Source organism: Prionailurus viverrinus, chromosome B4 (assembly GCF_022837055.1).
Source record: "Prionailurus viverrinus isolate Anna chromosome B4, UM_Priviv_1.0, whole genome shotgun sequence".
NCBI lineage: Eukaryota > Metazoa > Chordata > Mammalia > Carnivora > Felidae > Prionailurus > Prionailurus viverrinus.
The window spans coordinates 64370841-64385962 of NC_062567.1; the positions used below are offsets into that span (position 1 = coordinate 64370841).

Sequence of the window (15122 nt, forward strand, 5' to 3'; positions counted from 1 at the left end):
CACATGAAAAGATGCTCAACATCGCCCCTCATCAGGGAAATACAAATCAAAACTACACTCAGATATCACCTCACGCCAGGCAGAGTGGCCAAAATGAACAAATCAGGAGACTATAGATGCTGGAGAGGATGTGGAGAAACGGGAACCCTCTTGCACTGTTGGTGGGAATGCAAATTGGTGCAGCCACTCTGGAAAACAGTGTGGAGGTTCCTCAAAAAACTAAAAATAGACCTACCCTATGACCCAGCAATAGCACTGCTAGGAATTTACCCAAGGGATACAGGAGTACTGATGCATAGGGGCACTTGTACCCCAATGTTTATAGCAGCACTCTCAACAATAGCCAAAGTATGGAAAGAGCCCAAATGTCCATCAACTGATGAATGGATAAAGAAATTGTGGTTTATATACACAATGGAGTACTACGTGGCAATGAGAAAGAATGAAATATGGCCCTTTGTAGCAACGTGGATGGAACTGGAGAGTGTGATGCTAAGTGAAGTAAGCCATACAGAGAAAGACAGATACCATGTGTTTTCACTCTTATGTGGATCCTGAGAAACTTACCAGAAACCCATGGGGGAAAGGAAATGGGAAGGAAAAAAAAAAAAAAAAAAAGGAGGTTAGAGTGGGAGAGAGCCAAAGCATAAGAGACTGTTAAAAACTGAGAACAAACTGAGGGTTGATGAAGGGTGGGAGGGAGGCGGGGGTGGGTGCTGGGTATTGAGGAGGGCACCTTTTGGGATGAGCACTGGGTGTTGTATGGAAACCAATTTGACAATAAATTTGATATATTGAAAAAAAAAGCTATATTGTGCAGATCTGCTTGTATTGTCATGAATGTTTTATAGCATTCCAGTATTACTAAGAGAGCAAATATTTTAGTAACTGTTAAATACTGTACCTTCACTGGGATTTAGTGCAGTGTTTAGCACAAAGATCATAGGTATAAGGTGCATCCATAATGACTAGCTATTTTTTTTTTTAAGAAGTTAGATGATTTCAAAAACACTTAGCTGATACATTAATATAACTCAGGTTGCTCTAATAATAAACTTAACATTTCCTTAGATCCTATATAGATTTTGATCTTCTCTCTAATCCCTCTCGATTTTAGTAGAATATTGAAATACAAGGAAAGGCAAGAAAATAGCAGTTTTGACCAAGAATATTGCTATCAGATGAGAATGTTTCAGGGATACATCTTTTCCAATGCATTGCTTTGTCTTTGCTTATATTGATTTTATAATTCAGATTTTTTAATGTTTTTTATTTATTAGAGGTTAGTCTTTATTACTTCTTGAATTTTCTAAGAAAATTTTTTGAAGTAGTATATGCTATGAATAACATTTTCATAGTTTTCTTTTCAAAAAATAATATAATTGTTACTATACTTTTCGATGTTAATTTCAAGTCTTCAGCCAAAATGGCAATCATTTAAGAAACTAATTTTTAACCATTATATTTTTTTGTTTTGCTTCTTTTTTCAGTACCAGGGTTCTGATCAAGCAGGAAAGGAGAAAGCAAAAGGTAAAAAATATATATATTTTTATTTATATCAGCATTATGAGAACAGTGATCTTCTGAAATATTTTTTGAAGGTTGATAAATTCACCTAAGCAACTAAAAGACTATCCAGTTTTCTCTATTTATAGATAGCTTGTATAGCCAACCATTTTGCTCAGGTAGAGACTTAAAGATCATTGTTGATTCTAGCTCCAACATATATCCCACGTCTGATCACTTCTCACCACGTGTGCTATCAGTACCCCAATTCATATCGTTTATTGCCTAGAGTATTATGATGTTCTTAGAACCTGTCTCCTAACTTTATTAGTTCTTTTTCTTCAATTGATTTTATTATATAAAGTTGAGCATGTATGTATCTTACAACTGAGTAGTGTATATTCAAGAGAAACGCTTCCACATGTGTACTTTGAGACATATACAAGCTTGTTTGGATCTTTGTTACGTAGCAAAAAGAGGAGAAGGCAAAAGAGAAGGGCGAGAGCCTGGGGAGGGAAGGAGACCATCCAAATGTCCATTAGCAGTAGAATGGTTGAATTGTGGGATACCCAAGTAATGGTACAGCAGTGAAAATGTATCAACTACATAGAATTAATGTAGATGACTCCCCCAAACATAATTTTGAACAAATGTCACAAGTCACAGAATGTAAGCAGTAGCATTCTGTTTGCCAAAAGTTCTAAAACAGAAAAAAATTATGTTCAAAGCTCATAAAATTTAAAAAGCAAGGGAGTGATTATAATAAAAGCAGGATAGTTATTAACTTAGATGATGTCTCACTATAAATTTAACTTGTATTTTCTGTACTACTAATAAGGTTATCTTTTCATCCGTGTTTCCTCTTTTGTGAAGTACTTTTCCAAGTATTTTTTTAACATTTTTTTTAGTGGTGTTGGTCTTTTGCTTATTGTCTTTATATATTTAGAATTTTTTGTTGGTTATATGTGTACTCTGTAGCTTTTATTTTTCTTTTCTTAATGCTGTCTTTGAAGGAAAGTTCCTAATTCTAATGTAATTGAACTTACCAATTTTTTTTCTGTTTTATCTTTCATTCCTTTGTAGTCTGTTCTTCATGTAGCAGTTAGTATGATCTTTTAAAAGCACAAATCAGAATTTGTCATCCTCCTGCTTAAAAGCTTCAGTTGTTTTTTCACTGCTTTTATTTTATTATTTTTTTAATTTTTTATATTATAAAAACTTCCTCTTTTATCAAGGTAACATGGAACAGATTTCTTGAGTAAAATGGAAAGTTTCCAATACAATGAAACATAAATCACCATACATACAATACTTGGCAGAAAAAACAAAAGAGCAAGTTTACACAGTCCCTGTAATAGCCATGACCTTATTCTTAGATTAGTTGCTTCCTCCATCTACCAAGTGTATTCTGCTGGGCACAGAGCTCTGCATGGCTTCTGGGGTCGCACTCAGCCAAGGCTGCAGCCCAAATAGCACTCATCTGGCTGGGCCATGGTGCTGTTGGCTCTGCTCACTTGAAGCAGAGCAGTCACCAGCACATTCAAACAGTCTGAATATTCTTTCAATATCAAAGGAGAAACAAGAAAGTAACATAATAATGTTATCAGAAAGATGTTAGCTTCATTTCTTTGGCTTCTTGGTCAGTGTCCTCCAGAACAAGATGTGAGGTTCTGGTTCATGGATCATATAATGGACCCATCCCTGACTCTGCTGAAAGCCAAGATGCCTCCAAGTTCAGATTCAGCTATCAAATGTGTTTGAGACTGGAGTGGCTATGCCCTTGGGCAACATGGCATGTTGTACTGGAACTCCTCCTTGTTGTATTTGTCCGCATGGTAAATCTGTTTGTGCGATTGTGCGATGTGATCGCTCCACCTGAGGACCTTCAGCCAACCTCTAAACAACTCTCAGCAGCACACCACTGCTTTTAGAGTAATACTGATTTAGCCATAGCCGAAAAGGAGCTGAAGGATTTACACCTTCCCTACTTCTCTGACTTTCTTACTACTCACCCTGTTATTCATTGTGTTTTAGCTACACTGAACTTCTTTCTGCCATTCTTCTCTTTGTCTGGAATATTCCTCCTCCAGATATTTGCATGCCTGGCTTATCAACATTGTGTTTCAGCCAAAATATCTCCTCTTAACATTGTTTTTCTCTGATCTCAGCATCTAAGTAGCTCCCCACTCTCTAGTTACTTTCTCTCCAGGACCCTTTTTTAGTCCTCACTCTTCTTTTTCATAATCTCGTATTTAGTTATAAGTTTGTTTGTTCTGTTGTCCCTCACCTTCATTAATATATATTCATCAGAAGAGGAATTTTATTATTTTTGTTTATTTTATATCGCCTGTGCCTGGAATTGTGACAAGCAATAACGTAGGCATTCAGTAAATAAACCATGAATATAGTCTGTCTGCAAATTTTTTTTTTTTTTTTTTTTTTTTTTTAATATTCTAACTCTGGATCATTCTTGTGAATATTTATAAGAAAGGAAAAGACATATGGCCTTCCCCCAAAGTGTTGATCTCTAGTTAGGCTTCTTTTCTTTTAAAGGAAAGGTATGACATTTTCAAAGTCATGCTTCCCCAAAGTACTCTTCCCCAACTCTATTTTGTAATCCTTTCATACTCATTAGATGACTTTGTCTTATATTTTAGAGGAAATAGAAGGTATCATGAGAATTATCTGATTTCTACTACCAGTTGTGTAAACTATCTTATATCTTCACTAAATCTTTCCCTTCTGTGACTGTGGAAGTACTGTAGTTGCCTCTAGTCAAAGGAATCTGCAATCTGGATTCCATCTTTCTCAGGGACTTCATGGCATCAATTAATTCTTCTCTTTCTTATATCCTCAACCAGTCACTGTCAACTGGAGGCTTTACACTGATACTCAAACATACTTAATTTTCCCCTATTAAAACAAGTTTTGCTCCCTTTCTGGGTCCTTTCCCTTTCCTGCTATGCCTCTTCACTCTTATCTCCCATTCACTTCTCAGTCCACTCCACAGTACAACCCTTGCTAATGGCAAAGTAGGAGTCATGGAAGGATAACAAAGGGAATTAAATTGGCAACTTTCTACATTTCATATAATTTTTAATTTTTTGATACCGGGGAATGGCTCTGTTTTAAAGTCATTACGTTTAACAAAAGAAAGATTTTAAGAGGCTGTGAAATTAAGAGTCTTTGGGCAAATTATAAGTCATCATGATTGATTTCAGTTTATATGTAAACATATAAAGGGGGTATCAAAAATATAAAAATGTCAAGTCAACTATTTAATAGCATTATTGCTTTTTTATTTTTATGATTCTTCCTAAAACCATATGGCTGTTGTAATAACTTTTACTTTTAATTGTTTTAGGAATATTTTGAAAAGAAAAAGTTAAAATCAAAAATGAAATTACTGGGGGTTTTATCCCCTGTCAAAAATTCCACTGTCAGTTTAGACCTCCTTAACTTGTATATGGTAAATCACATATCTTGCCAGAAGAAAACACCTGGTAAGTCTTTTCATTAGCATTTTGTTTTGACTCTAATGTAATCGTAACATTCAGTTTTCTAATAAAATTGTAACTTTAGAACTCAAAGTATAAATTAGTACTTTTGTTAATTCTTAAAATCTTTTGTGGCTTCATATTTTTAAGTTATGTGTTATATAAAATTAACTTTATAAGGTATGGTCAAACATTATATTGCAGTTGTTTTAGTTACTACATTAGTCTGCTTAGGCAGATAGTTACCAAAGTTAGCTGAAGAGCTAAGGGAATGAATGTCTTTACTGTCTTACAGTATTTAGAGAATTTGTTTGATGGGAGGCAATGAAGAAGGTTTTTCCATTAATGATTAGTTTCATATATCACAACTTGAATAATTTCTTAGGCATTCTTAGAATGTTAACTATAGTAGTCTAATACTTCAAAACAAAGTTCATTTGCCTATGTTTAGAGTCTTCAAGTAAATAAAAAGTTTAGACAGAGTATATTTTTGTCTCAAGGGAACTTGTGTGTGATATTTAATCTTCAAGATAAGTGCTAAAATGAGAGCCTAAGAAATAAGACTGTTCATAAAGGAGGATAGAAATTGCTTATAACTACTGTTAGTATATCCTCTTTTCCTTTCTCTGCCATTTTTGTATCTTACTCTGCAGATGATAGTTTACACAAGGAAATTTAGTTATACTTTAAAAGTAAATATATTATTTATGGATTTTAGCAATAAAATTTTTTGTTGTAAATCTGATTGATTTACAACATTGATTGATTACAAATTACAAATTACAAATTACAATTACAAATTGATTGATTTATTTACCTTCTTTTTCTTCACTTAACGTAATCAGTGTTACCAGCCACAGTCATGATGTTTACTCATTTTATAGCTGAAAGTTTGCACCCTCTGCAAACCTGTATTTCCCCTACTCCACAGTCCCTAGCCCCCAGCATCCACTTTTCTACTCCGTTTCTATGAATTTGACTTTTTTTTTTTTTTTTTTAGATTCCATATGTAAGTGATACCATGCATTATTTGTCTTTCTCTAGCTTATTTCAGTTAACATGCCTTTACGGTCCATCCAAGTTGTCACAAATGGCAGGATTTCCTTCATTTTCATGGCTGAAGAATATTTTGTCATATGTGTATACCACATCTTTTTTACCCATTCATCCATTGACACACACTGAACCTATTTCCATATCATGGCTATTGTGAATAATGTTTCTGTGAACATGGGAGTGCAGGTATCTCCATATGATGCTCTTTTCATTTCCTTTCAATATATACTCAGAAGTGGGATTCCTGAGTCATATGATAGTTCTATTTTTAATTTTTTGAGGAACATACATTATGTTCACTGTAGTAGCTCCATCCATTTACATTCCTACCAACAACATGCAAGAGTTCTCTTTTTTACATCCTTGCTGGCACTTGTTTATCTCTTGCCTTTTTGATGATAGCCATTCTAACAGGTATGGGTTGATATCTCATTGTGGTTTTGATATGCATCTCCCTGAAGATGAGTGATGTTGAGCATCTTTTCATGTATCTGTTGACCATTTGTATGTCTTCTTTGGAAAAATGTCTATTCAGTTTCACTGCCCATTTACAAAATTAGCTTGTTGATTTTTGGCTAAGAGTTGTATGAGTTCATTATATATTTTGCATATTGAACCTTATCAGATAAATGATTAGCAAGTACATTCTCCCATTCCATAGTTTGTCTTTTCATTTTGGGAAAGATTTTTTTTGCTGTGCAGAAGATTTTTCATTTTTTGTTGTCCGTTTGTTTTTATTTAAATTTTAGTTAACATACAGTGCAATATTGGTTCCAGGAGTAGAGTTCATCATATAACACCCAGTGCTCATCACAAGTGCCCTCCTTAATACCCATTATTCACCCACATCCCTCCATCAACCCTCAGTTCTCTATTGTTAAGAGTCTCTTGTAGTTTGTTTCCTTTTCTCTTCTTCCTCCCCCCCTTCTCATATGTTCATCTGTTTTATTTCTTAAATTCCGCATATGAGTCAAATCATATGGTATTTGTCTTTCTCTGACTTATTTCACTTAACATAGTACATTTTAGCTCCATGCTTTTTAATTTTTTTAAATGTTTATTTTTGAGAGAGAGACAGACAGAGCGTGAGCAGGGGAGGGGCAGAGAGAGGGAGAGAGAGGGAGAGGAAGACACAGACTCTGAAGCAGGTTCCAGGCTCTAAGCTGTCAGCACAGAGCTGTCAGCACAGAGCCCAATGCTGAACCTAAACCCACGAACCACGAGATTGTGACCTGAGCCAAAGTTGGAGGCTCAACTGACTGAGCTATCCAGGTGCCCTGATTAGCTCCATGCTTTTTAGTTTGATATAGTTTCACATGTTTGTTTGCTTTTGGTGTCAAATCCAAAAAAAAAATCATCGCCAAGACTGATGTCAAGGAACTTACCTCTTATGTTTTCTTCTAGGAGGTTTATGGTTTTAGGTCATATGTTGAACTTTTTAACCCATCTTGAGGTGAATTTGTGTATCGTGTAAGATAGGGGACCAGTTTCTTTTTCATGAGGCTGTCCAGTGATTTATTTACCTTCATATATTTCCTTTCTCCTTTACTTTCTTTTCATTTATATATTCAACATGTTTATTGAGTACTTACCCTAAGTAGTATATTGGATGCTAGGAATAGAATAGAAAGTTATGGGGTCAGGGTACACTGCCCCAAAATAAGGCACCTTGGCATACTGACTATTCTAAGCAGAAGGAATTTGAGAAGCAGCAGAGAAACAGGAAGGATTCTCATTTGAGAGCTGTCCTCCCTATACCTTGAGGAAAGGAACATCTTTATCTCCAAGACAGAGGGACGCCGAGAACAATCTGAACAAACAAGCCTTGCTGTTTTTGAGGAACATTTATTATGCTTCACTTAGTTCATACCCTTTTTTGTTCAGTCACATTTTCCCACTACTTTCCACTCTTCATCAAACCTAGTATAAAAGTGCTCAGGTTTAACCACTTACTTGGGTCTCTATTTCCTTATAAAGTTTTCCATTTAAAATTTATTCAATAGATTTATTTAATAAAACGCTTCATTTGTATGAAGTTTATTTATTAATTTGTCTTCTGTTATAGAGTCCCTAGCTGAGAATTTAGAAGAGTAGAGGAAAAACATATTTTTCCTTCCCTACAAAAGCAAAAGTTTATTAGTGATGGTATTAGGAGGGGGACCTTTAGAAAGTGGTTAGGTCATGATGTTGGAGCCCTCATGAATGAAATTGGTGCTTTTAAAAGGAGACCCCAGAGAGTTCTTCATGCTTCTTTCACTGTGTGAGGGCACAGTGAAGAGACAGCTTTCGCTGAACCAGGACTGAGGCTCTCACCAGACCCTGAATCTGAGAAAACTTTGATTTTGGACTGCCAATTTTCCAGACAGAGAAATTAATTTCTGTTGTTTATAACCATCCAATCTATGGCATTGTGTTAGTGCAGCCTGAATAGATTAAGACTCTTTACTAAAAGAAAGGGCACTGGTGCTGCTGGGCCACTGCTAGAATCAGGGACTTGAATATCATCAAGATTTTTTTCTCATTTTAGATATTAACTTAATTCTCTCAGGTTGTCTTTTTCATTTAGGCTTAAAACTTGACCTTAAAAAAGTAATATCGTTCATCTCTCCTGTTTTGCCACAAGGGAAACACTGAGAGTTGTTTCTTGGTTCTGAGTTTTAAAATTTTACTGAAAGGATACTACCTTGCCCTATTGGTGCCAGGTCCTAGCACTGGAACAATTATTTATAACCACAAGGATGTGATCCTATTATTGATTCATCTTGGGTAAGATGGCTACCCCTAAATCAATTATTTTTCTAGAGACAGGGTTTTATAGGAAGATAGGAAGTTCTCTATGAAAACCATATAGCTGGTGTGTATGTAAAAAGCATTTTTCAGAAAAGGAAAGTAGTTAAAAGTACTGAGCAGACCAAATCGTGATATCTTGTATAAGGAGAGAAAAGGCTTAGGTTTCCATCAAGCTTAAAAATCTAGGGGCACCTGAATGCTCAGTAAGTTGAGTATGCTTAACCAACTAGACCACCCAAGTGCCCCATGAGTGACTGACTCTTGATTTTTGGCTCAGGTCATGATCTCACAGTTGTGAGGTCGAGCCCTGCAGTGGAGCCTACTTAAAAAAATCTATTAAGAGAGATAGAGTTAATGAAGTACAATAAACTGCTGTAAGTGCTATAATAGAGAACATATGTAGTGGTATGGACATGTATTACATAGCATCTGATATAGTTTGGGGGTCAAGGAAGTTTTGGGAGAAGAAAACAATAGAACTGAATTATTATGGCCCTTTTTATGAGGACTATGTAAGATGATGAAAAAGAGATGATTTGAATTATTTATGACAGTTTTTAGTGCTGTAATGACTTCTAGTACATATAGAATATAGGTAGTTTTAGTAGATTTCTGAGATGTACATTTATTTAATGAACATTGTATATTAAACATTGTTTTTAAAAGATTTTATTCTTATTTCTTATAATTTTTTTTCATTATAGAAACTGTGAGAAAACCAACCCATGTGAATATGCATAGAGATATAAAAATGCCCTTAAGAAAGCATGATTTAGAACTTCCAATGTCACCTCACTATATACCATCTAAGCTCTGCATTGATGATGTAGAAAACAAGTAGGTTTTATCTAGGTTGTATATTATTTAGGTATTTAAATGGGTCATTATCAGTACTGTTTTATTCATTGGAAAATGTATGAAGGACTTATTCTTCTAGCTGGTTTTTTTTGTTTTTTGTTTTTGGTTTGGCTGTTAACAGTATTATTAAACTATTAAGACCTTTATCAAATGAGCTAATGTTTATACTATGTATTTTATATGTGTAGTTTGACTTTCCTTATCCTAAAAATGTCTCTTGAGTAATAATATAATTTTTATAAAATTAGAGAATGATTTAGAGTTCTATATGTTTTTGTGTATTTGTATACAACTGTATGCATTTTAAATATATAGAAAAAGATAAGTTTATTGCCAGCTATTTTTTTTAACCTTAACCTTTTCTTTTCATTTGTATGTACTATCAAAGACTAGGCAACAAGAAAGAACTTGCCCCAGTTCAGGTGAGATTTAAAACAAAAATTTTTAAGTTACTTTAACAATTGTGACATACCACCAAATGATATAAATTTTTCAAATATCAGAGAAAATTGTCCTTTAAAATTTTGTTTACTGTCTTTTAAATTATTTTTAAAGTTTTTTTTTTTTAATTTTATTTTTATTTTTTATTTTTGAAGGAGAGAGAGAGACAGAGCATAAGCGGGGGAGGAGCAGAGAGAGAGAGGGAGACACAGAATCCGAAGCAGGCTCCAGGCTCTGAGCTGTCAGCACAGAGCCTGATGTGGGGCTTGAACTCACGAACCGTGAGATCATGACCTGAGCCGAAGTCAGACGCTTAACCAATGGAGCCACCCAGGCGCCCCTAAAGTTTTCAATATAAGAAAATTATACCTTAAGAATATTTTAACTGATTGTTTATGAGGAACCCTTTGGAGTTCTAGTAATGTAGATTAGGCCTCTGTGTATGTAACAATTGATTCTCCTTGTTACTGATGAGCTACAAGGGATAACTCATTTGGGGATTCCTGATTTGGGTTAATATGATAAGCTGAGAAACTCCTCTCTTCTAGCATAGTGACTAGATTATTTTATATCAAATTATTTTCAATATTTCCACTGATCTCAAGATTATTTTTTTCAATGTATTGCAAATGATTTTTTTAGTAAATAAAATTTTAATCAATTAGAAAATCTGTAGATTGTGATTAAAGCTTGAAATTTTAAGGTTTAATGCTACATTATTATCTTTCTTTGCTTTGAATTGCCAAAATTAAACTACATCAGAGAATGGCAGTGATACCAAAATCTTTTGGAAATCTTTTTACCTGAATTGTGGGTCAGTGAAACTCAAATTTCCTGTCATTTGGAGATGGCATGAAACTTGAGGGTGGATCAGTAGTAAGAAAGGCAGATGGAAAGGAGCTCTTAAGTACAATTTTAGTTGATAACCTATCATGTCTTAGCCTCTCTTGTCTTAAGAAGTCTTGTTAATTACTGATGACTTACTTTTCCTTGGAACTTCTTCTGCAGTCCATGACCTTTTCTACTTCTATTTGACTTTCTTCTTTTCTAGTTTATATATTTTGGAAAATCGAATGGTTGTATCTTCTTTTCCTATAGTTGTCACAAGTAATGGACTCAGAAAGAATGTTTGAACCTCAGTTCAACAGAATAGAAAATTGCAGTTTTACTCCACCATCCTTCGCAGCAGAGTTATCTTCTAACAGAAATATTACAAAACAAAATTTCATTCCCAGAACAGCACCTAGTCCTCAGAAAGTTGCATATGAAAAAAAGCAGGATGAGCAGGTACATTTGAATCACTAGACTTAACATTTTATATTATTGTATTTTTATCAAATGCTCTTTTTTTTCTGTTCTGATGGATTTAAAAATAATGGTTGTGAATTGCTATAGATATAGCCAATTTAGGATGTCAGTTAGGTATAATAATTCCTCTTTGGTCAAAATTTAATTGTCTGCACTGTAAAAGATTATGAATTCAAAAACTGGAATGTTCCTTAAAAATATTTGAAATCATCATCCTTTTATAAAATAATTGACAGTGAAATTGAAAATAGTTCAGTATGGGTATATAAGAGCTGATGATGGTAATCACAGTAAATGACTAGTTGGTGATGTCATGGTGGCCCAATTTGTATGATATGGAAAGGACCCTATGAAGAGCAGTACATAATCTCAGTGATGTCATGGTAATCCATTAAGGTAGGAGTTGGGATGGCTTGATTCTTTTTTATGATTTGAGAGGTGACAACTGGTTATGTGCACTTGAATTCAAACTATACAAATCTTTTTGTATAGATAGAGATGTGTAGTGCTAAAATGTTCAGTCATTGAATTCTCTAAAATTAACAATCTAAAAACATCCAGAGTTTAAAATTCTGAAATATATCTGCCATAGGCCATACAAGTAGTCATTTTATTAGATTATATAGAGAGTTTTAAAAAAATAAATAAAATTATGTATTATACTAATGTATAGTGGTAGTGGGGGAAAATGGTTATATAAAAATGATGTCTTGTTAATGGCGATATTTAGTTTTGAATTTTTCCCATTTTTTTAGCATGCACTGGTTTTATGCCATATTTCTGTATTTGTCACTTATAAATGAATTTATAATTTATAAATTCGTAATTGCAATTTTATAAATTATAGTTATATATGGTATGTTATATATAATATATAATATGATTCAGTTTTATTAAGATATTTATTAAAATATGTTTTCTGTTTTCCAGAGAAGAGAAAATGAAGTATTATATTCCAGTGATATGTTATCCTTACTAATATAAGGATCCATTAACTTTGGAATGATATAATAAAAACCATTTAGTTACTAGTTTGCATTTTATAAGACTAAAATGTGCATCCTAGATAGATTATGGGATAGAGAATAAAACTCTCTGTAATCTCTATTTAAATAATCTTTGCTTTTAGGCTGCAGGTTAGTGATTATCTCCAGAGGGGTAAATAATAATATACTTAATACCCAGAAGAGAAAATTAGAGAGGCTAATGTTCCTGTCCAGGATGTAGTGTCACATTGTGAAGTATTAGAGAAGTCTTTAATTGCTTATTTGGAGTGGTTTCAAAAAAAGTGAGAAGAATTAAAATGAAACTGTAAAACAAAAAAAATGAGTTGAAAAAACAGGCTAGAAGAAAAAGTAGGCTTTGGCTTCCTGGTCTTTGAAAAAGTAGTATAGAGCCAACATATAGTATTCTCTTCTCTTTTGGTCTGTTTTTGTGTTTCTCACTTCATGAGATGACTTTGTCCCTGCATTTCTGTCACTGTTTCTTTGAAACTGAGATGTGAGATGTATTTCCAGACATTACTCTAGCTCTCCCTGACTTTTGACTCCCCCTCTTTTTCTGAATATCTCTTTTGTTTTCCCTTGTTTCGTTTTGTTTTGTTTTTTACTGACTTTGTCATTGGTTGTCTTTGGACTTCTCATTTCTATGTTTCATGGCTAATAAATAAAATATGTTACAAATATAAATTATTATTACTGGATAGATTAGTGTTGGGCCACTGTAATGTCATACATTATATGGTACCATCTGTATTAACACATGGATTACCTCATCTGGTTTTCACAAGTTTTTCCATATGTTCCCCATTTTGGATTCAATGATACTGATATTCAGAAAGATTAAAGTAGCATTCTAAAATTACTCAGTAAATGGAAAAAACAGATAAGTACAGCTAGTTCTTTTTCTTTTTTTTAGACAAATTATTTTCTGTCAGAGATAATTTGCTTAATTGTATATAACCATTCATCTATCTATGGACATTTGGGCTCTTTCCACACTTTGGCTATTATTGATAGTGCTGCTATAAATATGGGGGTGCATGTGTCCCTTTGAAACAGCACACTTGTATCCCTTAGATAAATACCTAGGAGTGCAATTGCTGGATCATAGGGTAGTTCTATTTTTAATTTTTTGAGGAACCTCCATACTGTTTCCAGAGTGGCTGCACTAGCTTGCATTCCCACCAACAATGCAAAAAGAGATCCTCTTTCTCCGCATCCTCGCCAACATCTGTTGTTGCCTGAGTTGTTAATGTTAGTCATTCTGACAGGTGTGTAAGGTGGTAAAAAATATATATATTTGTTAACCTCTGAGAAAATGGTACTCCTCATAGTATCAGTTCTGTTATTTTAACAATCATGTAAATACCGGTATTGCTTTTATTGCTAGCACATTATTTTGTTTTCAATAAGGACACAATTACTTTCTTTTAAACCAGAAAAGACTTTTTTTTTTTTTTTTTTTTTTTTTTTTTTGCATATAGAGATCCACTTGAATGGTATTTTATGGTAAATAATTTAAATTGTGTATATGTACATTTACCACTTTGGCAGATTCTTCTTTCTTTTTTCAGCTCATTAAAGTTAATTATTCTAATAGTTTGGTTTCCAAATTAAATGAAAATCAAGATGCTCTCAGTCCATCATATAAAACAGCACAATTTGGGTCATTATTTGAAAGATTAAACAGGTAAGCAAAGATTTTTAATTTTTTAAGTAATCTCTTAAAACATGGGGCTCAGACTTAACAACCCTGAGATCAAGAGTCACATTCTCTACCAACTGAGCCAGGCAGGCGTCCAGGAAAGCAGTTTTTGAAGGAAATAAAGAGGCTGCAGCATTCTTTGAATATTAATTTGATTTTAATGGACACATTTTCTTTAGAAATGTAGACAGACCTAAGTAATACTTCTAGAAAAAACACTGGAAGTTAAATGAGCATTTAATTAAAATAGTTTTAAGTAATTATTTTCTAATGTGCACAGCCTACCTTTCAATTATTTAAAGAAGCTCTTTTGAGCCAACGTGTTTGCATTTGTTTTATAACATTCATAAATTGCTAGTTCTTTTTCTGTATCATAAACATATTTATTTTTCATATTTGTGGTAGTTGATCAGTGCCCCACTTTTATTTTCTAGCTATTTGTATATAAATCCTGGCTCATTGTTTAAAAATCTATTAAATTTGTAAAACCAGTTGGAATCACTCTTGGTAATCGTGGTGAGAAACCTTGACTCTGTAATCCTATCCCAGTATTCCTCATTTTAGTAAATGACACTACTGTTCACTCACCTGCTTACACCAAAATTAAAGTTGTCCTTGATTGCTTCCTTTCCTTCAACTGCCAATATCTGTTACATCAACAAAGTATTGCCAATTCTGTACTTTAATAAACTTTAAAGTTAACTACTCACATTTCTACCTCAATAGGTTCCATCCCAGTCTAAGCCACTACTGACTATAGCCTGGATAATTGTAATAACCACATAACAGTTCTTTTTGTTTTCTCTGTCCTGAGATCCATTTATTATTATTATTTTTTTTGCAGCTCTATTGATGTATCATCAACGTGCAACAAACTGAATTTATCTAAAATGTGCACTTTGCTAAATTTTGACCTGTGTCAAATATAATGAACATATTCATCATCATTGGTAGTTTCTT

General features: G+C 33.6%; 1 protein-coding gene and 1 pseudogene across 1 annotated transcript in view; one reads left to right on the forward strand and one right to left on the reverse strand.

The window, feature by feature from the left end:
- CB4H12orf40 (chromosome B4 C12orf40 homolog) overlaps window positions 1-15122 on the forward strand; it is an 88410-nt gene that overhangs the window by 29287 nt on the left and 44001 nt on the right. Inside the window, exons 2-7 of the mRNA XM_047867286.1 lie at window positions 1491-1530; window positions 4871-5009; window positions 9554-9686; window positions 10096-10129; window positions 11247-11435; window positions 14032-14147. Of these exons, the coding sequence (XP_047723242.1) occupies window positions 1491-1530; window positions 4871-5009; window positions 9554-9686; window positions 10096-10129; window positions 11247-11435; window positions 14032-14147 (651 nt within the window). The remainder of the gene's footprint in view (window positions 1-1490; window positions 1531-4870; window positions 5010-9553; window positions 9687-10095; window positions 10130-11246; window positions 11436-14031; window positions 14148-15122) is intronic.
- On the reverse strand, window positions 3127-3530 carry LOC125169784 (cyclin-dependent kinases regulatory subunit 1-like; annotated as a pseudogene).